Genomic DNA, 27690 nt, shown 5'->3' on the forward strand with positions numbered 1-27690 from the left:
TAACCAAAACCAGAACTGATGGAAACCCTGCCTCCAATGAACAATTAACTTTTAAAGAACAACTAAAAACAGCCTGATTTGCTGAACTTTCATAGACCATATATGCCCAAGTTTCTGCTGATGATTTAGAACGGATTTCACTATCCATGAGTTGTTGAATTTTCTCATCCTGTAGAGGAACATGATTGTGTTTGTAATTAAAAATCCACTGAAACTAAGTGCAGCGGTTTTCTAAGATGCAATCTTATTATTGCCTTAACATATGTAACAAACAAATCTGTCTCAGTAAATCACTGAGCACGTCACAAATCCTCCCTAAGGCAACAGATATGATGAGGTAAATAAAACACCGCCGTTTAGCTTAGCAGCAGATGTATAATTACTCTTTTGTTCAGGCATAAAAGGAGGCATGATAATTATTTAATCCCGTCCAAGCCGAGTGACAGTCCTTCAATCCTAACTTTGCAGTGCGCCCCAGACGATGTCCTGCAGCAGCTTCAGTGGCAGATGGGAGATGAAAGGGGGAGCGGGGAGGAATGGGGGAACAGGAACAGGTGGGGGTGGAAACTGAAGAAAAGGAAAAGGCACAAGGGTCAACTGGGGCAATAGAAAGGGGAGGAAACTTACATATAGACTTGCAGAGGGACAGATCGATAGATAGATTTTTTTCCTTTTCATTGTGCCTCTCTAAATCTGCACCTCTTTTTGCCAGATGTCGACCAACTCTTGAAACGTGGAAAAATGTCTATTGGATAAATGCTTAGAGAAGGATGGAGATTGGAGCATTGGAGCATTGGACATCTAATGGCTGTACTGGTATTTTTAGAATATATTTTTAATCTTATTTTTAAACATTTGCTCTGCTAATGTTGAATTCAACCACATGGATGCAATGTCTCATGTGGAATACTATTGAGAAATGCTGACTATACAGGAATTTAATAATTGAATTTATTCAGGGAACAGGTTTAATGTAAATATCCACTTTCAAAATAAAATAGACAAAGTTGTGTTTTATTCCAAAGAGAGGAGAGGGGGTTAGAATGGAGAGGAACACAGTTTTATAAGTACTTTAAGTGAATAGTGTCCTTTCAGAGAGGCTTATGTCTCAGGTTTAAGGGCTCCGTAAAGAGCTGAAGGTGAAAGAGCAGCTCACAATGTGAATACAGCTGCCTATTGAGGACCCCAGCCCCCCTGCCAGACGCTAATGCTGCCCCCTGCCTTCCTACCATGGAGGAAACCCCAGCAGACTGTTGAACCTCTGCTGCACCCCCCCCTCTGTTTCTCCTCTCTCCCCCTCCCTGCTGCGGCACGCTGGACTGGCCCTGGCAGCTGTTTAGTCACAAGAAGTAAGGCAGAAGGGGCTGCAGGGGAACAATGCAGACTGACTTAACTCAACCACTTTCTGTGTGTGTGTGCGTGCGTGTGTGCGTGCGTGCGTGCGTGCGTGCGTGCGTGCGTGCGTGCGTGTGTGTGTGAGTGTGTTTGTGTCAGTATTTTTCACGACTACTTAATTAAGGATGGAGCTCCATGGATCAGGCAAATCCCAATCCAAAATCCTACCATCCTTAAGTATTACACCTGTGTTGGATCTCCCCATTAAGTGTTTAAAATACATTCAATAGAATTGAATTAGACAGTATCTTAATACTGATGTGTGGACCTGCTCACAGCATTACTGTGTCTGGTTACATTGCTGTAGAGTTGCCCAAGGAGTGTGCCAGGCAATAAAACTGTCATTGCAAAGATAGAAACTTCCCATTTGTGACATTAATAGTGGCTCTGCAGTCTAAAGCAATGTTATTATATGAATGAAGCACTTCAATTATCTGGACTGAAACATTACTTCATACATTGTCAAGAGAAAACTATGGACTGAAAGTAGTCATGGCCAATCCTACCACATACTGAAGACTAGTGAGTAAAATAAATCCAAACAAAGTAATGGTCTTGAGTAGCTGAGGTTTAACAGGCCAGACAGTAGAGCTAGGCATCACTGTAAGCTGCAACTTGGTGCTAAATGCACGTCACAATACAACTGATTTGGCGTGTCAGTATCTCATAAACCATATATTGTGATAAAAGCTGTTGTCACTGGCTGATAATGATACAAAACATGCAAAAACTACTTTCTGTCATTACCATTTAAAATCACATTCCAGCCTTTAATTGGAGTGCTCTGACTTCTCCTGAGTTCAGCTCAAACATTTGTCTTTGTGTCTTTTGCTTCTTCTTTAGTTTCATTTTTAGTGTCAGGTCATTTATAGAAGTGCCTCTGATCGTCTTTCCATTTTACAGGGTTGGCCTTGTGCTGTTCGAACATGTAATATGTCAGCTAAAGGCGTGCTCTGAAAAGAAGCTTTTAGCACAAGTCTAAGCATGATTAATGCCATATTCATGTCATTTGTAGTCTTATTTTCTGATTGAACTGATTCAAAGGAATTGTGCTACAAGCCAGGGATAATTAAACTTTGTTATCACGTCTCCCTTACGAACTATTTCAAATGTTTATAGCACTACTGCACAATTTGTCCTCAACATTGTTGAGAAGAACACACTTGATATGGCTTCATCTAGTGCATCAGCTCTCCATCAGCAGTTTGACCTCTCTAGACAAGGCTGTGCAGCAGAGCCCCCTACTGCAACTTCCATGAACCTGCAATACTGGCTGGGCATGATGTTGGACCTCTGACCAAGTGTCAAGATGGTTTTCAGTGAAGGCTTATCAAATACACAGCAACACGGCATGCCCTCACCTCATAAAGGATAGTTAAAAAGGATAAATCTGTGTTATTCTGCATTTTTCTTATTGTGAATACGTCCCTTAAAAAGACCAAAACCAAAGATGTAAACCTTAAAGATGCATTACAAAAATATACTTTCATTTTAAAAAGGCTCAGTGAATGCCTAAATCAGCTGGGCACTGTGGGCTTCAGAGCGTGCTTCTTGAAAAGGAGGGAAACGCACATTTGCTGGGCACTATTTTCAGCAGCGGATTACTCCAGTAAGTATTTTTGCTGCAGGATGTGGTACAGGGATCAATTCAAACTACAAAGTCCGTGGTCACCATTAAAGAGAATGTGCTGCCCACTGATATAGATTTCTCTTGTAGGTTTTGTATTTTTACAGAGGAACATTTCTTTAATACTGAATATTTAATACTACAAATATATATTTATATCTAAATATACACTACTCACAAAAAGTTAGGGACATTCGACTTTCAGGTGAAATTTATGGAAAATGTAAAAAGTGAATGCTACAGTGATATTATATCATGAAAGTAGGGCATTTAAGTAGAAGCATGCAATGGTAATTTCTTCATCTTAAACAATTTATTGAAAGAAAATCTAACAACAGTGGTAGGTATACCACAACAAAACATTTTCAGTGCCTCAATAAATTGGGATGTGGCCAAAGGACGTCCACTCCTCTCCTTTCTGTGACTCTTCCAGTCTCTGTATCACTGTTCCAACCTCCTGATGACACTCTGTGACCCTCTAAGCTCAGTGAACACCTCCGTCTGAGGACTTCCTGTTTGAAGCCTCCAGTGTTGAGGTGCTGCTGATCAACTGTTAGGTGTCGTCTTGGTCTCATGATGTCAGAATGTGAACAGCAGGATGAGGAGGACTGTTTAAATACCAATTCTAACTGAAGCAGGAAATGTATTGGTGGATTCATGGATCAAACCTGTTGTGAATGTTGCTGTTAAGCTTCTTGTTAGAGAACAGCAGCTGGTGCAGAAAGTACTGAGACACTGAACAGTTGGACATGTGCATTCAAAAGTTTAGAGAAGGTCACATTAAGTTCACCTGGAAAGGTTAGAATGCATTTTAGGTTCATCCTGAAATTTCACCTGGAAGCCGAATATCCCTGACTTGTTGTGAGTAGTGTATTTCAGGGTTTAGATGCATACATGACTCATAATAAGATCAATTTATTATTCGTTTAGGTATTCTCGTGGTATCTATTACCAATAAGAACGTATTGCACATCTCCAGCTTTATCCTTTAAGGTCTATGTGTATGTTGTGTGTGTGTGTGTGTTACATGTTTTCTGTTAGCATAGATGTAAGCCAGCCTACATCAGAGAGCCAATCATATATGATGCAGAGCAACGGAACAATCATTTAGTGCACATTCACTGCAAAGGTCTTTGACAAATCGAAACACAAACCCCCCGAACAAATGTTTTTACATTTTTAACCATTACTGCTGTGTTAAGGTTTATCAGTCTATTGGGTAGGCAATCTAATAGGTAGGTCATTTTTTCAAATTTACGATGATGCAGGTGCCCCAAATCCAGAAGGATTTACACTTTGTGAGTGTCCACAAGAGCACTTTGCAGATGCACAGCGGTTTATTCCATATTTGAAAGAAATTGCTGAAACTTTCATATTCAAGTGTTCATGTTTGCAATGTAAAAAACAAAATGAGACAATCACAAATTATTCAGTTACAGGTATTTTAAAAGTATCTAACTTAGCTTTCAGACATATAGACCATATAATGGTCAGGTGTGGAAATCCACTCACCGTTACAGTACATGTGATAACGCAACTACACCTTATACAAGGACACACAAATGGATTTGACCGACTTTTCAAAATTAAATGACTCATTCTTTGCATGTCAGCATTAAAAGAATGTAAAGGCTTTAAATGTAATTAATAATAAAAAATAATAATTAAAAAAAGGCTTTACAACCCCAGTGGTGGGAATCTCACTTTCAGTAGCAAAAAAACCCTCTACATGTTCTTTCTTTATGGCTAACATTGGTTGGTTATTTTCGCAATCCATTTTCATGTAACCTCACAGACAGCAATTCCATCAATACAATGTTTCTACGAATACAGTTTTCAAATAGAACCACAGAAAAGCTGTTGAGTACTATCAAAAAGTACAGGAACCAAACCGTGGAGTCCAAAGGAGCTTAAAGGTTCCTACACCCGAAGGCCATGTATGTAGTCAGTGATACAACTTAAAAAACATCTCTGTCGGACACGTTGTTGCTATAACGCTGGCCGCCCATTCAGTTTGTCGTGCATGAGAGCAATGGCTCCGCCTGTGAAGTCTCTAAGAACCTGCACCGTCTCCCGCTGCAGCTGCAGCGACTCACGCACAAACTCCTGCTGAGTCTCTGCCAGCTGCTGCACCGACTCAGACAGAAGCTCCAGGGAGCGTGAGACCGTCTCCAGCAGGATGTTGGTGGCGTGCTGCTCTTGAAGGCTCAGCGACGCATTATGTAGCATACTGTCTCTGGTGTTCTGTGAGGGCTGACCTGGCACTGGAAGCGTGGCTGTCAATGTTGACGGTCCAGAGGGTGTCGGAGGTTGTCCTTGTTTCTTGATGCCATTATTTCCTTGGTGATCCTCCGTTGGTTTTGCGGTCTGCGTGGAGGGAAGCGCGTCATCCCTCTGGTCATCGTCAGAGTCTCCAAACACGCCTTCAGTTTCTTGAATCAAAGAAAAAAGCCCATCAGTTCTGCCATATTACTAATACATGTTGCAAAAATTCAAGGTCTTTCTTAATGTGTACCCAAATCTTGACAACCCACCTTCTGTCGTAGGTAGTTCATACTGCACATCAAAGGCTGGTTGTGATGAGTCTCCTGAGACAATTAAAGCATTTGAATGAAACAGATTGTATGCATTTCTCCCCCAAGACATACTTAACCAATTAAAACAAACAGTCCATGTAAAACTAAAATGCAGTCAACATACATTTATATCTTTTGAGCACTGGAGTTGCACACAATACTTTGAGAAAAAGATGCCATGTTGTTACTGGTGTGTGTTACTATGTAAACTTCACTGATGTTTAGAGTGAAAACTATTCCTTTAAAAGGACTCACTCATGGTGAAGGAGGTTGGTGGAGGCACAGACCCCATGTCCAACCCACCGTTAGGCGAACTCTGCATCCCAATCATATCCTCCTCTTCCATTTCTTCCTCCTCCTCTGGCACATCGTCGTCATCTCCCAGTGGACCGAAGTCACCGGTACTCTGGTCTTCCTCGTCCATCTCCAGAATCTGGAGCACTATCTTCTCCGTCTGATTCAGGTCTCGAGAAAGACGTGAATTGAGGCCCCTGTTGGGCACTGTCCCTGACCGCATGGCCGCCACTTTCCTCTTGGTGTCACACTTTAGATCAGACCATTTCTTGATGACCTCGATGACCTCGCGCTGGCACTCCCCAATCTCATTGACACGTGCAGTAATCTCTGCCCATGTGCGCTTCTTCATGTCTGTTGGCACACCACGATTGAATTTGCCTGTGGGGATGAAAAATATTTGCCATAAGTACCTGTCTCCATTGTGTCAGTGATTGGGCCACATTTCCCTGTTGACAGCATTACTGTCATTCTTAATGGGTATACCCATTTCCCAAATAATTTTGTTTCCTCTCCTTACCTTTATTTATTTTATGTTTTTGAGTATCTAGCTACTGAACAATCACTCACTTCACTTCCCTGACAGAGCACAATCTTTTCATTTAAAGGATGAATGAAACCATTCTGAAAGGGATAAGCACTTGAAGACACATACCCACAACGACCATACGATGCTTCCTCACTTCATCCAACAGTATGTGGACTTCACTGAAAGAGAAACGAGCTTTTCTTTTCTTGAAGCGGGTAACACTGTCCTGGTTGAAGTATATTGATGAAGACATCCTCCACACACAATCCGTGGATCTGCAGCTTCTGTGTGGTCTCTGCTGTGCTTCAACTCCTCCAGATGTCTGTCAGTAGTGCCAAGAGTCTGAATAACAGCCCAGATAAACAAGGACGTGAATGTTAATGGTGAGCCTGCTCGTGGGTCCCAGCTGTGTTGTTTCGTTCACTAAACTTTAAGATTAAAGAGATTAAAAGCTATACACAAAAAGTTGACAGTCGTTCAGGCTCAGTGGCTGAGCAGTCATCTGTGAGCAGGTCCAGCTTAGCTAGGTAATGAATGACTTGTATCAACATTTTAACTGAAACGTAGAAACATGCACGGCTCTACCAGCTCTCACGTCCTCAAGCAGGGAAACAGAGCAGGTTTAGCATGATGACAGTAATGTCAGTGCAAAGAGTGAATGAACAATGGACGATGCTGTAGTAGATTTACACACGCCTCGATAGCTAATGTTAGCTGTATCTAGCGCCCACCTATAGTTACAGATAACACCCGTACCTACGTCAGACTGGGTATTTGTCAACGAGAAGCAGCTATTAAATATTCCTCCCACTGTGCAGCATTCACTTAGCTGGCTTGCTTTAGTCGCTTTACACACGAGCACACATCACGTTAGCTTAGCTCTCTGCAGCAAGACAACGTTAGCTAACGCTGCGTTAGTCACAAATGACTATTAAAGCGTTTAATAGACGTAACCTCACTTCACGAGGTATACCGTAATGGCAAAAATACCTAATGAGTTGGAGAACATACCCCCCGGTCAAAGAAGTTGGGATTTGGTCCAGAAACGTAATGATAAACTTCCTTATCGTCAAGATAGCTATTGTCAAGCTAGCCAGTATGAAGCTAACGCTACACTAAAGATGTCCGGTAGCGTTAGTTTGCTAGCTAACTGGTTAAAGCAGCTGATTAAGAAATGTGGATGAATAGAATGATATTAGTATGAAGGGAGTAAATGCAATTTATAACAACAACCACGACTAATCTTGTAATTTCTCTAATTCTGTTGCTTTATTTCTTATATTTACCCCTTGTAAAAATGTGCTTTTATTTTGATAGAACACGCCTACTTTCTGGTACCCTAGGGCTGACTTGACTCAAAACACACACACACACACACAGTCATGGTCCTGTGTGGTCTGAGGTCTGATCCAATGGACTTGTGAAGCTCTCACGTCTTGACGAAGGGGACGTTGATATTTATCACTTCACTGCATTAACAGCTAGTATGCTGGTGGTGTTCAAGTCATTCAAAACAAAACATACTGGTTTTATTTCAATGGTTTCCTGTCAGTTATCTCACAGCCAGGTGACAGAGGCCTGGGGACTCCAGATTCCAGGAGATCTTTCCAGTCAAGCTTTGCTTTACAAGTACTATATACATACATACATATGCCCATTGTTTCCCATTTAAGTTAGGGAGGTTGTGAGTTAGTGGCATTGAAGCATTACTACTATAAAACCACCTTTTAAACACGACCTGGAGATGCATTCATTTGCAAATCTTGGCTGTGATCATCCACTCAAAACGGATAAAACGGATAAAATCACATGGCTTTTATTTGAAGTTGACAACAGCAATCGTTCCATTTCAAATGACTGTTTTGCCACTTTGTGTGGTCCAGAAGCAGTTCCCAGTTCAGCCTAAGTGAGAATCAGGTCACAGACTAACGACAAAGCTGCCTAGCCAGCAGCAACAACTGTTAATAGAGAATAATAGACACATTTAACATACCATTTTTATTTCAAATATGGCACACATTTATTACACCAAGCATAAAGATTGTGGCTTTAACTACTATGGTTTAAAAACCTGAAAATAATGGCATCTTTGCTATTGGCTGCGTGCATTAGTGGCATACACGTTATATATTTTCAAAGTTATATATTTTCAATGTGCTGGCATTACCTGGTTCAGACATATTGAATAAGTACACAGTGATGGGTAAAGTGATCAGTGAGCTGAGACAGAGAATGCTATAGCCAAGTTGCACAACCAATATGAAACATTAAATGGAAAAATATTAGCCTGCCAAAACAAAGGAGAGGAGATACAGAGCTGCATGTACACATTAACAAACTACCATTAATGTTTGGTCAGTTTGGTATTTTAGGTATCAATTATTTGTTTTGACCTTCTGGCTGCAGACCGACACCGACATTCCTGCCTGCTATGGTGACAGTAACAGTGCAACTCTGAGGTAAAATGATGGAGTGTACAAGGTGTTAAACCATGATCTTCTTACAATAGGCTGTGATGCAAGTTTACCATAACCTCTACCTTACTTTTCTTTAAGCTGTAACCAAAATGGTGAGCTGTCTCACATTGTTGTTTTCATAAAGAAGAATCTCCTGTCAGCGAACTTGGAGCTAGTTTCACAATGACTTCAGATAAATGTATAATTTTAAAAGGCTGTTTAGTTCATATCTATCTGCAAGTCTCTCCAAAGACATGGTCCAACCATGTGTTTACCCATTTACCCAAACTGGAGCTCTTCCTCAGGGCTTTGTGGGCATGTACAGACTCACTGAGGGCCATTTCTCCTGCACTCCTGTTAGTTTTGTTGCACCTGTTTGGGTGGGACACCTCACACCTTTATGACTCTTGTGACCTCGCCGCTGTTTTCAGTTAGTGTAAAGCTGGTTGGTCCTCGTCTCAGGCTGACGTAAGGTGGAGCTTTTCCAAATATTTGCAAGGTAAATAAACTCCATGCACTAAATAATATCAAAAAGGTATAAACATAGTCCTTCCCCAGCAGGTGCAACAAGCAGTCTATACACGCCCACTGGTCTGAGGAGGATATAACAAGGCAAAATAGGTGGAAACAACTGTGTGGTTGGCAATTCAAACCATAAAAAAAAAAAAAACATAACCAAGCAAGCTACAGCTTCACATTGCTAACCTCTGTTCACTACAACAGAAAGAAGATTTTTTAAAATGATGAAGGCAGAAGGCTTTCCTTGTCAGCAGGTGACACCAAGTAAGTCCGGGGTTAATATTAAAAGCAAATGACGTGAAAGCTGAACACTTGACACCACCTCAACATACTATACCAACTTTATGCACCTGAATCAGGTTGGCTACATACTTGTCCAGAGCATTCATCTTCTACCTTCAGCTATGGCTACCGTTGTGAGTGCAGGTTTGTGCTTTTCTGGAGTGGTGATACGGCATCGATGAAGGATGGTGGAACAGTGAACATTCTCAACACTTGCATTGCATTAACATTCAAAATAAACCTGCACGCACAAGGTAATTCCTGAATTACAGGACGCAGTAGGGATGGTTGAGAAAATATTTGATACCGTGCAGACAAAGTGGTTCCATGGCAAGAAGGAGAGACATCATCCAGACTCAGGAGTACATGGTCAACTGGAGCCACTGAAAAGACAAAGAATATGACTTTATATAAACAGTGAACTCTTCTTATCTGCTGAAGCAAACACTTCAGCCTGAATTCCAGTCACACCCCACTGATATTTACGATGACTGAGATCACTTTACCTCCTGAACATTGACTTTGATAGTCCCATTGTTGTCCTTGTCCAGGGTTTTGAAGGCACCTGTATCAGAACAGATATTAAGCCTACACCACCATCACTTAATGAGCCAATCATTGTTATCTCACAGATGAAGCTGCTCAACGATTACATTAATCAATTTATTTTTCAGAATGGTCTTTCAAACTTACGGCACATGGCATCCAGCCTCACAAGGCAGCCTATGTAGTTGTCAAAATCCATGTTCCCACTTTCATCGCTGTATCTGCGAATGATCATCTGGAACAGCTGTTCATTGAGGGGGAAGCCTGTGGAAGAGATGAACAGATGAAACCACTGTATACAACTATTAAACAGCATAAACACAAAGGGTACATCAACATAGGTTGAAGGCTGCACCGCTTAACACAAATATATACAACTAACTGGAATGATATTCAAATCATTAACTGTTTACACAGCAGCTTGAAGATGAGGCTTTCTGTAGAGTTCAGAAACAGCACTTAAATTTAACTGGCTGCCCATGACTATCAAGGTTCTGGATCAGTTTAATTCAAAGAGGGTTAACTAGTAGCAATGATGAGATGATAAAATGATGCCAGCAGAAGCTAGGACAAAACTAATCTCACACATTCCACATTTGACAGAATAATGAAAATGTATGTTTACATTACCAACTACCCAAATCAAATGCTCTCTATGTTAAACTATGCACAGCCAACAAAGTTCTTACTGCATCCATGACTACTTTTCAGTAGCTGTGAAACAACAATAGGGGAATTAAGAAAATAAGCTCACCAGCAGCTGTGAAAGCACCGGGCAACTCATCTGCACCAATGACACCAGAGCCATCTTTGTCATAGCTTTTGTACACTCCCTGAACAAGAAAAGTATTTAAAGCATTTCTGACACCTGAAAAGCTTCCTGATAACACAGCTTAGAAAGTAAAACAATAAAACAGTTGTTCTCTAACAACCTACTCAGCTATTAATCCATCTTAACAACCATGAGAAACTCCTTTAAAGACATTTATTTAAAAATAAATACAACTACAACTTATTTTTTTGCTTCATCAGTATTTTTCAATTTTTTGATATATTAGGCTTAATTCAACAAGCACCAAATATTTCTGTCACATTGCAGACACAGTAAGACATCACCAAGATCTATTTGACAGGAAATTAAAGAATCTGCTCCATGTGTGGCCAATCTAATAATGTGTGCTCGTCAGTAAACACAGTGTACAGGTTTATATCTGTGTAAAACATGGCAGCTAACTAAAAACAAAGAGTTTGGTGCAGTGGACATTCAAAGTCCCTCATGACGCCAAACGACAGCTGATAATACTTTAGGCTACAGTTTCATTTGGTGTTCACTTTCACTGGAGGTGATAAACACAGGCCACATGAATCCAACTGTGCAGCACAGATGCACACATGTAGGACAAATGAAACAGGGCCCTGCTGTACTTGCCTGCCATTTCTTTATGTTGTTCCAGAGGTGTTTGAATTCATGAAAGCCGAGTTTTCCTGTGCTGTCGCTCTGAAACGGCATTAAGGACAACAGACAGAATCTTCTTAGCAAACAGCTGTCGGCATCCTGCGTCCTGTGTTTGCCCGTGGCAGATTCTTACATGCCTTCATTCATGTGTAGGGTTCACAGTAGGGAATGAATATCACCTTTCTGTCTGACAAGTTCACACTTCAAATAGCAAAGGTCTCATAACTCCTATTTGGCTACCGTGACACTGTTTTCTAGTAAATTATGCAATTAATATTGATTACTAATAAAAAATAGTTTACTTCAAGCTTACACTACAGAGCTATGAACACTCATTCTTGGCAAAGTCTCAGAGCTCAGTTTGATCTAATTCTTGATAACTTAACTTAACCTCATCGTTCAGTGCTGCAGGACAAAAGGAATGTAGCCGCTTGGATCAATCATGAAAATCAGTTTTTTTGTTGTTGATGTATTTGTGCTGTTTTGTCTTTCTTTTTTTTTTTTTTACTGTGCAGTCACCATCAGCTTCATAATGTCACCTGAATTACACAACACATACAGCCAACCAATGACAGAAAGGATACATCCATGACTGCCACCATGCTCCTGCAAGACTCAATGCTGAAACCATCTGTCTTCAGGTCTCCACCTGAAACGCAGGATCACTCACCATGTTTTAAAGATACATAAGGGATGTGTAAGAGATAGATTCTGAATATGACACACACAAACATGTCTTACGCTTTGAAATGATTCTGTTTAGGATGTTCATCAGCTCCGTCGGGCTCACTTCCATGTCCTACATGACAAATATCCAACATTATAAACATCAAAACCAGCAGAAACCTGTCCAGACACGGTGGAACAAAACAGATGCTGGAGAAACAGTCAAAACACCCAGGAAACAACAGAAATTCAAAAGAGAGGTACAGGTAGACAGAGCACTCACATCTCCAGCGAGCTGCTGGAAGACCCTGCGGAACTGCTTCTCCTCCTCGCTCTCATGCTGCTCTGCATATACAGCTGGCCTTCGTGGGGGAGGCTGCAGCGGGACAGGATCACAGCTAACATTAGAATCCAGAGTTAGCAGAACAGTGACGGTCAGGTAGAGCTGGTAACGTAAAGACGGTTACTCACAGGATCAGAAGGCACAAACTGGGCCGGGTCGATGTTGCTACAAAAGATGGGATCAAAAAAGGAAGAGACGTTACATCACAAACCACCGTATTTGGCTTAGACAGGTACTTTGTGCAGATCCTCACCTGACGACATCAATGAGCCCCGACATAAACTTTTTGGCAAAAAACATCTTGTCAACTGTTAATAGAAAATAAAACATAAATTAGATGAGAGATTCACACCACAAGCACCACTTAAGCACATATTCTCAAAAACGCTCCTTAACTAAAGACCTCAGCCCTGTGGGGTCATGGTTTTCTCCATGTCCATCACCTATAGCAAGAATAATGCAAGTAGGAAATGACCTATGCTGCAAACTGAGTATAACAATTAACAAGTCCTTAATACCAACATGCTGCACCTTTTCCTCTCAAAATGAAATGTGTTTTCAGTTGCCTGATGCTGTGCAGAGATCTACAAACCAAGAATTCAGTTTCTACAGATAATATTGGAATAATAAACAATAAAATTAGACAGGAGTTGTTGGTATATAAACACAGACAATGCAACGTGAGTGTCAGCCATTACAAACATGTGGTTTACATGTCGTTCACTGTGCGGCCCCGTCATGTTTATGTTACGTTAACGAGTTTAGTGTGTCAGTAGCACTGGTTCAGCTCGTTATCTATCGTGCAATGCTATGTCCTGTTTTCTCATGGATTTCTCTGATTAGCTCTGATTAGCGGCACGTCCTCCAGCTCCTCTGGAAATGTTTCCTCGTAGGGGGAAAAATGCCGCACCCAGACTTCGAAACATAGATCAAATTTTAAAAGGTTATGTTAACGCATCATGCGTTTATAAGGACATCCTACTGGCTTTAAAAACGAACCCAGTGAGTAAGATGTGAGGCTTTTTGCACTTAAAGAATGGGTAGTTAATGTAACGTTACTCTAACACAGCATTACAGTATACGTAACATTATGCTCGAAGATTAGCATTGTGTCAGGATACTTTGTTATCGACATATAATCAATTGCGGCTGCATAATACTGTTAAAACCCTGTTTTAACTGCGAAACCTCTTTATTAAACAGTAGTTAAGGATTCAAAGTGGAACTTGCGGACGACAGCTTCAACAGCTAACTAACTTTAGCGTCAGCTAAGCTAACATTAAGCTAACTTACATGAGTAAGGCTAGAAACGTGTTCCGGCAAATTGAGCAAAACTCTAAATTATCGACTACGTACACCTATCTGCTCCTACACTAGTTCTTAAGGTAAAAGATGCTTTGGTCTAAAACTCGACGTTTATATTTACCGTCAGGTTACAGCACCGTGTGGAGTTGACAGCAGGATCTGTGGCTGAGTGGGAGTTACGTTCAGAAACCACAGCTGGCAGGAGGCTCCGTCAACACGCCCAGACTGACACTGCAGAGAGGAGCGGAGACACGAGAGCAGCTCTGTCTGCTGTTTCCGCCTTTGCTTCGGGTTTCAATAAAGACGATTCACGGTTTGATATGGTGCGACCACTGATGTATGCGAACATATACAGTCTTTTGACATGATACACTCAACTGTTCTGTGGGTAAAGAGCCTGCCTGGTGTCTGTTTGGGGCGTGCGCAGTTAACGTGCGCGGTCGACCATTCCAGAAATATTGTGTACATAAAGGGTTTAAATAGTTCATTTATGCATTTCATAATTGTTATAAATATAAACAGTTTGACTGGTCAAATGAAGCTGCAGCTGGAGACGGACGTTTCATGTAGCATCAAGGAATCCACGTAGTGTCTTAACGCGGCATTTCCGGCATCGACGATTTGTCTCTATGAATATATTATCTTTGTTGCATTTCTCCTTCCTTGTTTTAATTCCTGGATTTGTTAAAGTGTTTCAGCTGAGAATGATCAGAGCTGTAATTATTAATAAGACATAGCAATGAACAGATCGACAAAAGAAAACTTAATCGTGAACAGAATATCCAAAATTAAGTTTTTTTTAACAGTTTTGCCTCAAACATTCCAATCTGACTTGTGTTGTTGATTTGTAACAGAGGTCAGTCATCTTTTCACTCTGCCAAGCATTACTGAATGCTACAATAGAAAAGGACACTGATGTTCAATAAGCTGGAGACCCCCATGAGGCTCCCTCATTGATCCAGGTTGGTCCCTGGACCCTGTCTTGAGAACCCCTGGGCTGTAGTGACACCAAAGGCCCCACTGGAGCTTCAGCACTATGTTTTGCCTGCCATAAATGATCCAGCTTGACATTGCTACATCTATACATGAAATAATTTTTTGGAGAAGAATAGTTTCATGGCAGCTAAACAATTTCATAGGGGATGTGGAGCACTGTAAAAAGTCCCAACAGTCCCTCTGAAGATTTGCCAATGGACTTGGGGCATGTTTAAAAATGATAGCACATCACGTTGAATAATTAAACACAGCTTAATGAGAACGGAGAGAAAATTGTGTTTTCATTTATTTTGACAAAATCCTATTCTGTGATAATTGGATCATACAAGCAGTGATTACCCCATGCTTGTAATGGATTGTGCCAAACTGCTGAGGGACCTTTTTTGTTCTGTGATATTTATTCAAGGACAGCTGTTTTGTTTCTGCAGATGGAGAAGAACATGAAGTATGGCACAGATCCACCTGTCAAATGTTGCCTTTCGTCAGTTTAGGTCTATTGAAGTATTTAAGGGGGTTTAATGTGCTGACGGTTAACATAAAATCCCTTGTCTGAGTCTGACTGGGGGCCTTTGTTGCACATCATTTCCCCTCTCTGCGTTGTCAAAACACAATGTGTATGCGGTCGATCAGTTTGTAATCTTTACATTTATGAGATAGCAGAACCCTGGCAAGCTGTATTCTGTTTTTCAGCTTTACACACCATTTGACTAAAATTCCTGGCCAACTGGCATGAAAGTGGTTTAATATGAGTAATTTGAATATTGGCAAAAACATTAGATTAGGCTTTAATCATCTGCCTTTCCTGCTACATCTCTGCACTGGCCAGGGAGGTTAGCCACGCAATAACACCCCCACCCCCACCGCACACAGGATTAACTGGCACAACATGGGACACCAGCTGAAGGACAAGAACTGCTTGTTCACCATGCTGCGTCCAAAGTGGCACTTCAGGCATTAAAATGACTGTTGATGGTCCTTCGACGTGCAGCTTCTAATGGTATGTGTGTGTGCTGAATTACACCAGCAGGTGGAGTCAGAGAGCATCTGACAGAGCTGAGTTATAGCACACTTATATTCTGCACTCTGCACACAAATACTCAATGATCATGTGGTGATGTACAGATATGTTGATCTGGGGACAACAAGCTGAATGTATGAACCACTCGGTCTGCACTGCTACATTCTGATCAGGCCTCTGTCTGTCTACAATTTTTTGATGAGGAAATCTGGAGGTTGGCATATAAAATTGCCATTCTAAGCATGACAGTATTCTTTAGGGATTGTTTCACAAATCAGTTCACAAGAAGATCCGCCGCACATACCAGTCAGCAACAAACTAACCTGATAAATAGACACTGATCCGATACTTGTGCTTGTAACCTTCAGAATCTTCCTAAAATCTAATATTGTTAAAAGAAATGAACCTGGCACAATTCATCACTGTCTATTTCCCCCCCCAAAAAAGACACCAACGGCTTAAAAAATGCAGTTTTTATCCAGCCGAGTGTTGTGACTCTTTGACACTTTGACAGTCGAGTCTCTTGTTTCTTGACTTAAAGAAACTGCCTGGGTTTGTCTCAGTGCTGCTCTGATTTTATCGCAGCTACATCTCCTTTAAATCCCTTGTGGCCAGCGCTATCATGGTTGCCTTGACAGTGCAGACACTTCGCTTGCTCTCTCCTCAACTGATAAGTCTCAGAACCACTGCCCTCCATCTCACCACAGACCCACAGAAATGGGATTCATAAATACAATGACAACATGTCCAAGAACAATGCATTGAGTCATGGCTGCTGCTGCTTATAATCATTTACAATTTCAAAACATCTCTCTTGTCTCTGCCTCTCAAAACCACACGTGGAAGCTTTAACAGTCTATAAGCTTATCTCTTACTGCTCTCTCTAACTGCTCTCCTAAACTCAACTCTGCAACTATCCTCAAATTCAGCATTCTTCACCTGCTATACTGTAGGATTGATTTTCACAGCTGCTGGTTATTACGTTACTAAATTGTTTAAGTTCCACCATTACGTCACTGACACCTGCCTTGATTCTGTGGATGCACTGTATTTCCTGCAAACAAAACATCCCATATGTCAGTGACTCCCTATGCAGTGTACCAAGGGAGGCTTCGAATCGTCATATGGCATACAGCATACTGCACATGAATAATGTGACATGAAGGGTTAGACTTTTTGAATGCACATGTTTGATTGTATCTGGTGTGTAACCTGATATTCAGGATGTGATAATATATGATGTGCTGTGCAGAAACAGTGATATCTATCCTTCAGATCCCACTCCAGTTAAATTACTCCATCCATGAAATAGAGGTATCCATGGTTACATCAGGAACCATGTTAAAGGGTGCCTCAGTGTATCTCTACTCTCTAGCAGTCCCCACCTTTTTCCTCATTCATCATTTGAAAGAAATCACTGTGCCACCCCAAGGTTTCCGACAGCTGTGATTTGGTTTTGCAAATGAGATTTGCAGTGAATAATTTCAATAATATTGATGAAGATGGACTGGCTATTAAATATCTCTAAATTATGAATGCAAACCATATTACATCTGCAGCTACCTGCTTGACTTCAAGGGAGTGAACTGCAGAGCTCATATAGTTCAGTGCTACAGAGGCTGCAGATTGAAATATTGTATAAGAGCATCCCCAATATGACATATTTGCAGTCTTCAGAACAACCTGTTACCTTGACAACGCAATTTTATCATTCAAGCCCATTGCTACCTCCTCTCACAGCAGGAATGAAATGTGCCTTAAATGTATACTGCTGCAGGGGTTTACACCTCGGTTCAGTGTAGAAATGAGACATTGGATGGGTTGAGATGTGCAGAACATTTTGAATTACAGTTTCACTCCTTCGCTGCACAATGGACAATGTAAGATGATTTTTTGCCTTTATAATGTTAGGAAGGTGCTCTTGGTCTGAAGTGCTTAAAAAAAATAGCAGATTGGACGATAATGCATAGTAGAATGCAGGTTGTGTGGACGATGAGGTTGTAAAATAAGACAGATAAACACAAAAAGGCAGAGTTTTTTATAGATGCACTGAACTACCTAACAGATATTTTAAGTGCTGCAAATACGGCAGGAGCTAGAACGGATAATTTGTAGGGGATTAGAGAGAGAGTAGTAAATAAATGAATTCAAATTAGCAACATGCAATTCTCCAAATACCAGTGACCTCAATAATTGTCAGGCCATATTTGCAAGTTGGTTAGTCATTCTGATGATTGTTATGCAAACTACATGCAAGCTTTCCACAAGGCAGATCCATCTGCTGCTGTGTCTCTGTCACTGGATTCCGCAAACATCCAGACAGGAATTCACTGATTTTCCACAGGTACCTAAACCAAATTAGCAATACTCTTTTATCTCTAGAATGGGTTGGATACACAGACACGACTGAACGTTCATGTTTTTATAAATACAGGCTGTTATTCAGAGTCGCAGAATTACTGAGATCATGAGTGCAAGCACTGCTGTAAAATTTCCAAACGTTTTCTTTAGATGAAGCTTTTTCTCCAGCATACAATTTTCACACTATATTAACACCGTAGTAATCTGTTTTTTTGTACGTTAATTTATTCATCTGTTTCATTATAATTTCAGTTTTTTAAATTTCCATTTATTGGCTTTGGTTTCCTACATGTATTGATGGTCTGAGTGCTGTCTTTTCTCAGCCTTCTTCACACTGCAGCACTGCCAGGAAAAACCTTCTTGTGGGGAAATTCTGAATCTCTTAATTTCATCTTTTTGTCTTGTCTAAAGATGTCAGATTTAAACATACTAAGTCATATTAGGACTTGTCTTTAAAATAGAATATTATGTTTCAATTGTAGCATGCAAACTGTATCTAAGCTCAGTAAAACAAAGAGAAAACACTGTGGACATAACCTGAGTGTATCTACAGCTCTGCATATATGTGTGTGGTGTCACCTTCCTCACTGGTGCAGCTGAGCTCAGAAGATTAGGGATGTGTTTGCTGGATAATGAACAAGGCCAAACAGTGTAGGAGGCACGGCTGTGTGCTGGATGGCTCATGAACGTCAATGCATAAAAGTCACGGCAGTCTGACATGTTACAGAACTTTGAATTGTACCCAGTAACTTAACTGTAGTTCTGTGTACAGTAGAAGGGACTGGGACTGAACTCACAGCGTATGATGTGATGCGTATTGCTTTGATTCAGTGTTTTTAAATTGGGTTGTGCAGCAATAAACCAGGTCCACCTAGTACAAGTCTTATTCCAGTATACAGTGATTATATCATTAACATTCAATTGATAATTTATTGTTTGTATAATCCAGCTATGCATGATTTACACTGATATATTGCACCGTTATTGGCTCCCATTGAATACAAAATGTTAGTTGGTCATATTATGCACCTCTGACAACAGCTACAGTGAATTCAGTCTCATTTATTCAACTTAATTAAACAATAACGTCTAATCTAATAAGGTCTAATCAGTCCCAGAGTTGCTTTGCTCTGAACAGTGCAGTGCGTCAGCCTGCCGTAAGGAGCCGTGGCACTGCAAGGCTTTTATTCTGTTTGAAATGTCTTGTGATGGTCTGATGCTCGCTCGGAGGATTTTACACCATAAATGAGAGAAATACTGGAGGAACATGTGCTGCTGATGTCCAGACTGAAATATCTCAGCAGCTATCAGATGGATTGCCAGTCATGATATCCAGAGGATGAATTCTGCTGACACTGGTGACTTTTCTTCTAGCTAGGCACATTTAAAGCCCAAGGCAAGCTTCCCCTGCACAGCTGGATTCTAAAAACCTCTGTGGCTTTTCATCTAACACCATCATCAGCTCAAAAATTCACCGTGTCCGGTATGCTGGTTTGTGGCCAAACACCTGTTGAACTATTTAGCTCAGAGATTTGTGTTTAGCGGTAATATGCAAATGTTAGTATGACGAGACGCTCAACTAAGATGGTGAACATGTTCAACATTATACCTGCATGACATGAGCATGTTGGCATGGTGACATTACAGCCTCACACAGCTGCTAGCATTGCTGAAGACTTTAGTTAGGTTCTTCTCTGTTTTGGCAAAATTCTAAATAATCTAATATCAGCCGTTTACTCGCACAGGTGGTTTGTGTGACCCTGACATCTTCATCACTCTCCTGAGGGAGAACCTACCCTAACTAACCCTAACCTACATATTCACTCTGTCACTCTGTCTGTTTGGACAGTTTTGAGCAGGTATTCCTCGTGTAGCTCCACCTGTTTAATCAGACAGAATAACTGATATCTGTATGGGTCTGCTGGGTGTGAAAATAGTGGATTGTCCTGTAAAATCGTGTTCGCCTGAGTTCAAAGTGTGATCACAGAGAAGAAAAGCATTTGAAGCTATCTCTGTGATGAAACAAAATGCTCATGGGCTCTGACCAAAGTCACTGCCACTCCGAAGCATCAAAACAAGCTGTTCAAGCTCAACAACATAATGAGGTTCTAAATGTAGTATCCATTATCTGCCCTCAGTAAACAATCCCAAATATCAAATAAATTCATGTAAAATTTATGCTGCTTCTCACCACACAATTGTTGCACCTTCATCTGATTCCTCATTATAGGAGCTTTGTGTCCATGTAAACACAGCCATTGTTCACATTTAATATGGACTCAGACACGGCACTCCAGAAATCGATCTATTCATAGAACGTGTTGGGTGCAATTAAATAAACACTCAACCTTTCACTCAGGTAGAGAGACAAGGTGGAGAATAAAAGGAACAGAAGACAAGTGATGTTAAAATGAACATTTATAATGACTCTTTGTAGCCGTCGCAAAAATAATCTTTAAAAAACAATTCAATTATTAACACTGAAATGCTGACTTCACTGGTAGTCCACGAGTCATAAAACACAACTCACTGAATTTCTTTTACAAACACAGTACTACAGTTACATTAAATAGTCATTACCGTTAAATCTATTAATGAATAATGTTCAAATAAACTGAGAATAAAAACAATGACGCTTTTAAAATCCTCTCATTCCCTCACCAAAGTAGCTGTTGTCATTTTATCAACAGTGTATCATTTAGAAAATATACTGCTTCTGAGATGGTTCTCTGACAAAAGCAGAAAACAGACTGGCAGCATAACAATAATGGTACATGAGCTCAAACGTTGCACAATTAGGGTGATGTTTTTCAAGGGGAGTGGAAATGGGACGTAACCATTCCAGTGATCTAACATTTAGTCATGTAGGCAGGCTGCCTTTTGGCTCAGTATGGAATTATTTGGCACTCTGACAATATTTGCCATAAAAAGCTTTCACACTTTTTTTCTAAGATGGCACATGAAGACATTTTCCCCTCATTTCTGAATGTATTCAGAGGACTTTTTCATTTTAAAAGACATATAAATGCTGTCCTAGAAAGCCCTTTGGATAGTTAACACTGTGGACTTTCACAGATTCTCCTCGTCACAAATGAAAGACAGAACTATTGTCATTAATATCAAAGAGAAATGTACCCAATCAACAAAACATCAGTTTTCTTAGGTTGGAATATTTGATCTTATGCTGTCAGTCCATTTTTTCTGAGATGGAAAGAACAGAGGTTAAACCAAGTAAAAACCAAACCCCGGAAAGAAACTTTACAATGGCGTGAAAATGGTTGCAAGGTACTGGCATGCTTTCTTCAGTTTACGCTTAAGCAAGCGTTCAACCCTGCAGAATAGTCCAGATAACCAGAAAACAAAAAGAACAGTCTCACAGAGTTTGACAGTAAAATATCCAACACATACATGAGTTCTTGAGGATGGAGAAGGTCAACTAAGTTCATGGGAGGTTCAGAGGGTCAAAGACAAACATGGCCTCATATCTGGTTGGCAAAGAATCCTGTATTTTCTCAGACGAAAGGGCTCAGAAATACCTTAATCCGTTTAAAGGGCGGACACAGTAGCGGGTGCTCAGTGTGATGAAACAGAAACGGTGATATCGTGTAGGCTGAGAGAGTGAGAATCAAGGAGAAGAGGTTGTGAGAGAGGAGCAAGCAGCCTTAGCCAGCTTGTAGCATTTCAAACCAGTCCTAGCCTTCTCGTGAAAGGGCTCCGTGGGGGTGGATGAACGTCCGAGATACATTTGGAGTGAAAATAAAAACAAACATAACAACTTTTGGAATGATACTGTAATTTGTTTGGCATTCAGATGAGAAGCAGTAAATGCAGCAACAGGGGTTTGTGACACGAAATCATGGGAGAAATATCATTCATGTAACTCCACCACTCAAAGTCTAATAGGTTTCCTCTGTGATTTTCATCGTGTTGAGATGGCACGGGCAATCTTCATTTTGCTGGTGCCGATTATGTCTCTCAGATCTGACTGTTGTATCAGCCAGAGCTCGAGCTTGCATCCCTCAGTACCTTCAGCCCAGTGCTTCAATCCCCTTTCGCTAGAGAAATGAAAACCATTTTCTGATTTGTAATTTAAAGCAAAAACGGATGCAAAAGGTCGAATGTGTCCAGATCCCTCCTGGTTTCACATGGTGGTTAAAAACAAAGCACTCAGTGATTGACACAAACCTCTGCTGAAGGGAATGTGAAGGAGAAGCCTTCAAGTGAGGAAACAGGTGCTACTTTTCAATTTGTCTGAGACTCAGCCCTTTCCATCATTCATGAGACCCAACAGGATCAGGGAATAAATACATAAAAGTAACATCAGAGCAACAGCAAAAGAATGGCAAAAAATAAACCAAACAACCGAAAGCCAACATGGTTTGCTTCATTCCACACTCAGTATGACCCACTGATCAGTAAAGTGCATTTATGCAACACCAAACAAACAAGATAATGTTGACAGCGAATCGGAAGTTGTGTTAAACATATCTGGTTCATGACTGTGGCCGTGTGAGGCCTACCTGACTATAGCTGAAATCTGTTATTGACATAGATATTAACTCTACATGTAGTTGACATTCCTGCCCTGAATTTACATTAAAGACCAATAACATTCGACAGAAAAAAGAAAAAGAAAAAAAAAAAGAATAAATGGGTACATTCATAGATTAGATCTGGGCTTTTAAGCTGTGACGTAAAAAAAATTAAAAACATTATGGGAGAGGTTATATGAGGATCAACCTGTTTGTAAATGAAACACATGCCTGATATCCTGAAAAAAGCAAAACACAAGGAGCCAATGCACTGAATAACATTTTCACGTTTGCTTGTTTCACATTTTTAATACTCCTCACTGTACCTGAAAATCAAAATATCTTCTCTGATGATGTGTAGAGAGATGTAGTTGATTGATGAGAATTTGATCTGAAATGTGTGTGTGTGTGGGTGTGAGTGTGGGTCTGACTTGTGTGTATGTGTGTGTGTGTGTGTGTGTGGCTGTGTATATATGTGGGTGTCTTTTTTTTTTTTTTGGGCCAACATGACAATAATGAGCTCCCTCCCAACTCACGACATAAAAAACAACTTTTTTAACATGAGGCGAGTAAACTTAAGTGCTTTACATTTGACTGCATGCAGCGTTATGTCTTTGAATGTTGCGAGACACCTCGCAAATTTTTGTAATTTTTTTTCCTCCATAATTTACTTTGATACCATGCAATAGAAGACGTGCAAAAAGATAACACCTAACTCCACAAACACATTTTGATTGTTAATGGTATGTTATGAATGCTTATAACATGTTATGCTTAGTCCATGCTGGCCTATAGAGACATTTGTGAGACAGCAGTACTTAAGCCACAGGTCAAACAAACACACAAGGGATGCATGGAGTGTAAAACAACATGGATCCATAAAAATCACAATCTTTAACTCTTACTCTATGTACCTATGGGATAAAACAATGCACAAAAAGTTCTTTGTCCTTTGTTTTCTTAAGTAATGTATTTGATTATCTTTTCTTAACTTAAAAGACAGTGTTTGATTGGCACTTGATCAGCACTTCTAAACAAGTTATTGATATCTAACATTTGATCGCACATCTACAATTTCAGAAGCTGCGGAGGTCTAGTTTGGCACAGGTTGTACTATGGAGTCTATTATTACTTTTACTATCTTACCAATACTGTATAGTATTCTATACACCTCGTTTTATGCTCCAGCCTTTTAGAGCATGTTTCTAATCAACAGACCAGACATCTTTTCAACTAAAATATTTTGTATAGTTTACTTATCAAATAGCAGCATTTTCATAACTTACAAAAAGTACATGTAAACCTATTCATTCAAAATCTTAGTAATTTCAAAGGTTCATACAACAGACATAAAACACAAAACAGGACAACATGCTACTATATTGCTTCCAATATTCTTTACATTTTCTTACTGTCAAACTAAATCATCAATGACAGAAATATGGACACCACCGGTTGATGATGAGTCATCATAATGCACAAACAAATCGCGAAGCTAATCTTAATCAGGCTTAGTTGGCACTCTCATCATCCACACAAATATAACATAGTTCACATTGTATCGACAACGCTGGACTGCATTTGGACTACAAACTAGAATAGCTACAATAAAGTACATATAGATCATATGACATGACATATTGTATTCCACAGAAATGAATTCTAGTCTTTTTCAGATAAGAGGATATGCATAAAGGATGTCATTGTTTCGGCTTGAGGTCACAATCAAGTTCCCACCTTACTCTCACTATCTTATGCATTCTGTCCTTACTATGCTGTGTTTAGAGGCTGAAACTTGAGCTCAGTTTGTTCAGCCGACATATAAATATTTTTCCAACCAATATTTGCCATCTTTTGGAAGAAAAAAACAACACTTTCTCTCCCCTTAAAAGGCCATTGTTCACGGTCTAAACTTAAATCTTACTTGTTCTTCTTATAGAGGGAATTTGATACTTTGAGCTAACGTTGCTGGTTGGTCTTGTGGGTGTCACAGTTTTGGAGGCAGGTGTTTTCTGTGCATTTTAGCCTTGTGAACTCTACGGCCTGGGGAAATATTTTCATACCCTTATGACCTATAGTGCATAACTCCCACCAGCAGCACACCCGACACACCGCCCATGAGAAGACAAGACAGGAGGAAGGAGAAAGAGGGGGAGAGCACAGTGTAGGAAGAAGCACAGACAGGGACTAGGACACAGGAGGAATCTCAGAACGGTGAGAAACAGCAACATGCAGGGGAATAAAATGTTGAGAGAAAGAGGAAAGTTAATGAGGGGCAGAGAGAAATAGTATTTGGCACAATGTATAGATCAGAGAGCTTTGAAGGAGAGCTCTCTGCAGTCAAGCAGTCCAGTTGCATTGATAAAACATCCCCTTGTTTTGTGCTTGTATCTTATTATATGCTAAAATCTTGGGCAGTAAAAGGTCATCATATGCTATGATTTCAGTAGTGGCCAGATTGTAGTTATGGATGACTGTGAAGCCTTCCAGACACGAAGTGAAAGGAAAGATTTCAGCTAGGAAGAAAGGCTCACTGTTGCAATTGCCACGCATAATGTCCAGACACAAAGAGTTGTTTTCAAACACTTTCAAATCCATTTACGTTCAAACATGAGTTATGAAAATGAAAAGAGAAAAGGCTATTTATTAAATTTCCCCAAAAAACGGGAGTGGTTCTGATTCTCTTGGACACTACTCAGCACCAACCCTCACAGCTGTGTATTCAGGAAGCTGATCATAGAGCTTGGGTTGATGGGGACAATTGAAAGATGTCTTTCGAGCGGGGAAGTGGACGCAATAGGACTGGAGAATACAGTGCAGGAAAATGTGGCGGGAATAATTTGTGGGTTCGCTGATCAGAATTGGTACTGGTAAACAAAAACATCACCAGACGCTGGAGTATAAATGCTCTTGTGGAGATATCCCGTCTGTCAGTATTGGTAGGTCTTGTGTATGTGACATAGATGTGCACATTAAAATATACTCACATCCCAGCAGGGACAGACACGCTTTACATTGTGTTCTTAATGTCTCACAGTGCAGTCTTCAGAGACCCAGTGTACTCAGGATGAACACCATGGATAGCAGCACAGAAGGAAGCCAAGGTAATCTTCGAGTGCTTGGAAATGCTCTAGACAATTAGCCTCCCTGCATTAGACAAACAATTGCCCATAAAAGACAACGATGCCAAAACATTTCATGATGTTTATTACGTGCTCCACCCGAAGTTAGTGAGCGTTAACGTGTTTGGGAACGATAACAGGCTGCCTGGATGAACGGCAGAATTGTTTGTGATTTTGTTGTCTTGATGTAAATTGGGAAGGATGGCTCACAAAAAAGTGAGTCCAAAACTTCTTTTCAAGTGTAATTCTACTTCCCTTTCATTAGTGTATGTCTCTTGACTATTTGGTACCCTTAATGTAAAGGCAATAGTTTCTTTGTTCACAGATATTGGTTCATACAGCTTTTCCTATCAAAATGCTTTGTAGTGCTTTGTTCTCTTTGCGAACTGAACTGGTTAGACACTGATTCAAGGTAGTCTGAGCTTTAGGTTTATTCTTGGGAGATACAAATGTGTGACTAAGGCAAACATCTTGTCAGGTAAAATCTAGAGTAAGGCCAATTTTTGGAAGAAAAAAAAAAAAACGGACCTGCTTCGGAGCAAGGATGGACACAAAAAATTAAGACTGGATTGCTTTTCATCATGAAATGCTGAAATCAATCCTTTTTCATTAGGTGAGAGGCTGGGTCAGATCCAATGGGCTACTAATGGCTGGACGACATATCAGCTTTTTTTTTTACATCAAATAAGGAGGATAGTCGCCAGAGAGATTTCATGGTAAAGGAGATATAAACCTAATACTATAGCACCAAGAAAGGGTTAAACAACTTATTTCTGTGTGTTTGTAGCTGTGACTGAATATGCAAATATGTTTCTGTGTTTGTGGGTTTGTGGGAGCATGTAAAAATATATTTATACATTCCTGTGTGTCTCCTCTATCCTCTCACATTGATTATTTAACCCCTGAACTATACTTGCAGGTAGCAACAGTGAAGTTCAGACTGGGTTTGAGTTATACATTTCTTTCACTGCAACACAATATTTGATCCCTGTAAATAAAAAATAGCAATAGGCTAATATTGTTTTTACATTCAGATCAACCTGCATTCACAGGTTTAAATAATCTATTTGTGTTTGAATGAGACCATGTCAATAAATAAAGGATGGAAATATAAAATACCCAAATTTAGAAACTTCAATTATGGTATGAGCCAGAATTCAACATATGTCAACATAGATATGATTTCTTTTAAAGAAATTATAATCAGATTGCTTCCCCATAGACTGAGATGACCTCAGGTGCTTGTCGTAAAACCTCTCCCCTGTTCACAATGCCCTCTGCATTGTATACAAAGAGCAAGGTTTGTTAAACAGCTCTATCAGCTGACTGGAACTTCAACTGACACGCTCAACTCACCGGGAGCTGAGGTTTGCAACTGAAATTAAAACCAACAAAACCCAAACATAAAAAGGAAACAGCTATGAGGTTTTGGAGGAGGGTGAAACCCTGCGGCCTCACCCTTGAATCTGCAGCTTGGCAGTGGACCAGTTCAGCTTACTCTGATCACCATCGTCAAAAGGACTCGACACAAACTTTTAAAAAACATCAGGACTTCAGTCCTAAAAACACATTCACATATCACACACACTTATCTTGGTTGTCTCCCCCACCTCCTCCTTTGTGACTCTCTCATTTGATACTGAAATATTGAACAGATATTTGGACGT

The 27690-nt window shown here is 40.3% G+C and overlaps 2 protein-coding genes across 5 annotated transcripts; both read right to left on the reverse strand.

The window, feature by feature from the left end:
* Positions 1–4450: 4450 nt before the first annotated feature.
* Positions 4451–7500, reverse strand: LOC139213240 (nuclear apoptosis-inducing factor 1). 2 transcript variants are annotated; one of them, XM_070843896.1, is made up of 5 exons: positions 7433–7500; positions 6548–6763; positions 5854–6273; positions 5557–5610; positions 4451–5454 (listed from the first exon to the last, which is right to left on the reverse strand). In XM_070843896.1, the coding sequence occupies exons 2-5, from the start codon at positions 6672–6674 to the stop codon at positions 5012–5014; spliced, it is 1044 nt and encodes a 347-aa protein (XP_070699997.1). In that variant the 5' UTR covers positions 6675–6763; positions 7433–7500; the 3' UTR covers positions 4451–5011. The 2 variants fall into 2 exon arrangements, with proteins under 2 accessions (XP_070699997.1, XP_070699996.1); XM_070843895.1 differs by having other exon boundaries at positions 7412–7500.
* Positions 7501–8221: 721 nt separating this feature from the next.
* Positions 8222–14181, reverse strand: capns1a (calpain, small subunit 1 a). 3 transcript variants are annotated; one of them, XR_011585414.1, is made up of 12 exons: positions 14116–14181; positions 12943–12997; positions 12818–12854; positions 12630–12722; positions 12422–12479; positions 12265–12329; positions 11654–11722; positions 10979–11057; positions 10372–10488; positions 10185–10243; positions 8966–10061; positions 8222–8920 (listed from the first exon to the last, which is right to left on the reverse strand). XR_011585414.1 is itself a non-coding variant. In XM_070843721.1 (11 exons), exons 2-11 carry the CDS (start codon positions 12987–12989, stop codon positions 10035–10037), a joined length of 651 nt encoding a protein of 216 aa, XP_070699822.1. In that variant the 5' UTR covers positions 12990–12997; positions 14116–14181; the 3' UTR covers positions 8222–10034. The 3 variants fall into 3 exon arrangements, 2 of the variants coding, with proteins under 2 accessions (XP_070699822.1, XP_070699823.1); XM_070843721.1 differs by having other exon boundaries at positions 8222–10061; XM_070843722.1 differs by having other exon boundaries at positions 8222–10061; positions 10979–11053; positions 11650–11722.
* Between the last annotated feature and the right edge of the window lie 13509 nt (positions 14182–27690).

The sequence above is a fragment of the Pempheris klunzingeri genome, chromosome 14 (assembly GCF_042242105.1).
Source record: "Pempheris klunzingeri isolate RE-2024b chromosome 14, fPemKlu1.hap1, whole genome shotgun sequence".
NCBI classification, from domain to species: domain Eukaryota; kingdom Metazoa; phylum Chordata; class Actinopteri; order Acropomatiformes; family Pempheridae; genus Pempheris; species Pempheris klunzingeri.